At 54.9% G+C, this 546-nt stretch overlaps 1 protein-coding gene across 1 annotated transcript in view; it reads left to right on the top strand.

Annotated features, from left to right (window-relative positions):
* Nucleotides 1-213: 213 nt before the first annotated feature.
* Nucleotides 214-546, top strand: part of bcar3 (BCAR3 adaptor protein, NSP family member) — a 21,072-nt gene continuing 20,739 nt past the window's right edge. Inside the window, 1 exon segment of the mRNA XM_008406307.2 lies at nt 214-443. Coding sequence (XP_008404529.1) covers nt 363-443 — 81 coding nt within the window. The 5' untranslated portion in view covers nt 214-362.

The following is a 546-nucleotide window of genomic DNA, read 5'->3' on the forward strand; positions in this document are numbered from 1 at the left end:
AAAAAATCAAGTTTTGWGCAGTGCAGCTTTTTTTTGTCCTGCCATGTCTTTTCCAGAGCAGATGAGRGAGATTCGCCTCCGGGCCACTCCCAGGCGATCCACACTCGGCTGGATGAARCCTCACCACGCGGTCGCGTCTCTCCTGCCCGAGGCCCGGAGGGGGCGGGGCTAACTGGGGGGAAAGTGATGTAAACGCTGAGAGGAGCAGAGCAGAGTTCACTCTGCAGGGGACTGTGGAGCAGAGAGCAGCTTCTCTGCCATGGATTTTCCTCTGAACTCGTCTGAGCTGAGCTTTTAGCTTTCAGCTGGACTGAAGCTGGAAACGTTGTCGTCTGTTTGGTTGCGTCCTGGAAACGGTTGTGATGACGGAGCGATGCAGCCTGAAGGCTCTGACAGCGGCTCTGTGTTGCTTCTACCACAGGAACTCGGTCATCACCGGGAAGGTGAGACAGGCTTTACCTCCTTCACCACAAGCATGAAATCTGCTTTTGGAGCTCTTTTATAATCGGTCCACTCAAAGAAGGGGTCCAAAGTGCGGCTCGCGGG

Source organism: Poecilia reticulata, linkage group LG4, assembly GCF_000633615.1.
Source record: "Poecilia reticulata strain Guanapo linkage group LG4, Guppy_female_1.0+MT, whole genome shotgun sequence".
Taxonomy (NCBI): Eukaryota; Metazoa; Chordata; class Actinopteri; order Cyprinodontiformes; family Poeciliidae; genus Poecilia; species Poecilia reticulata.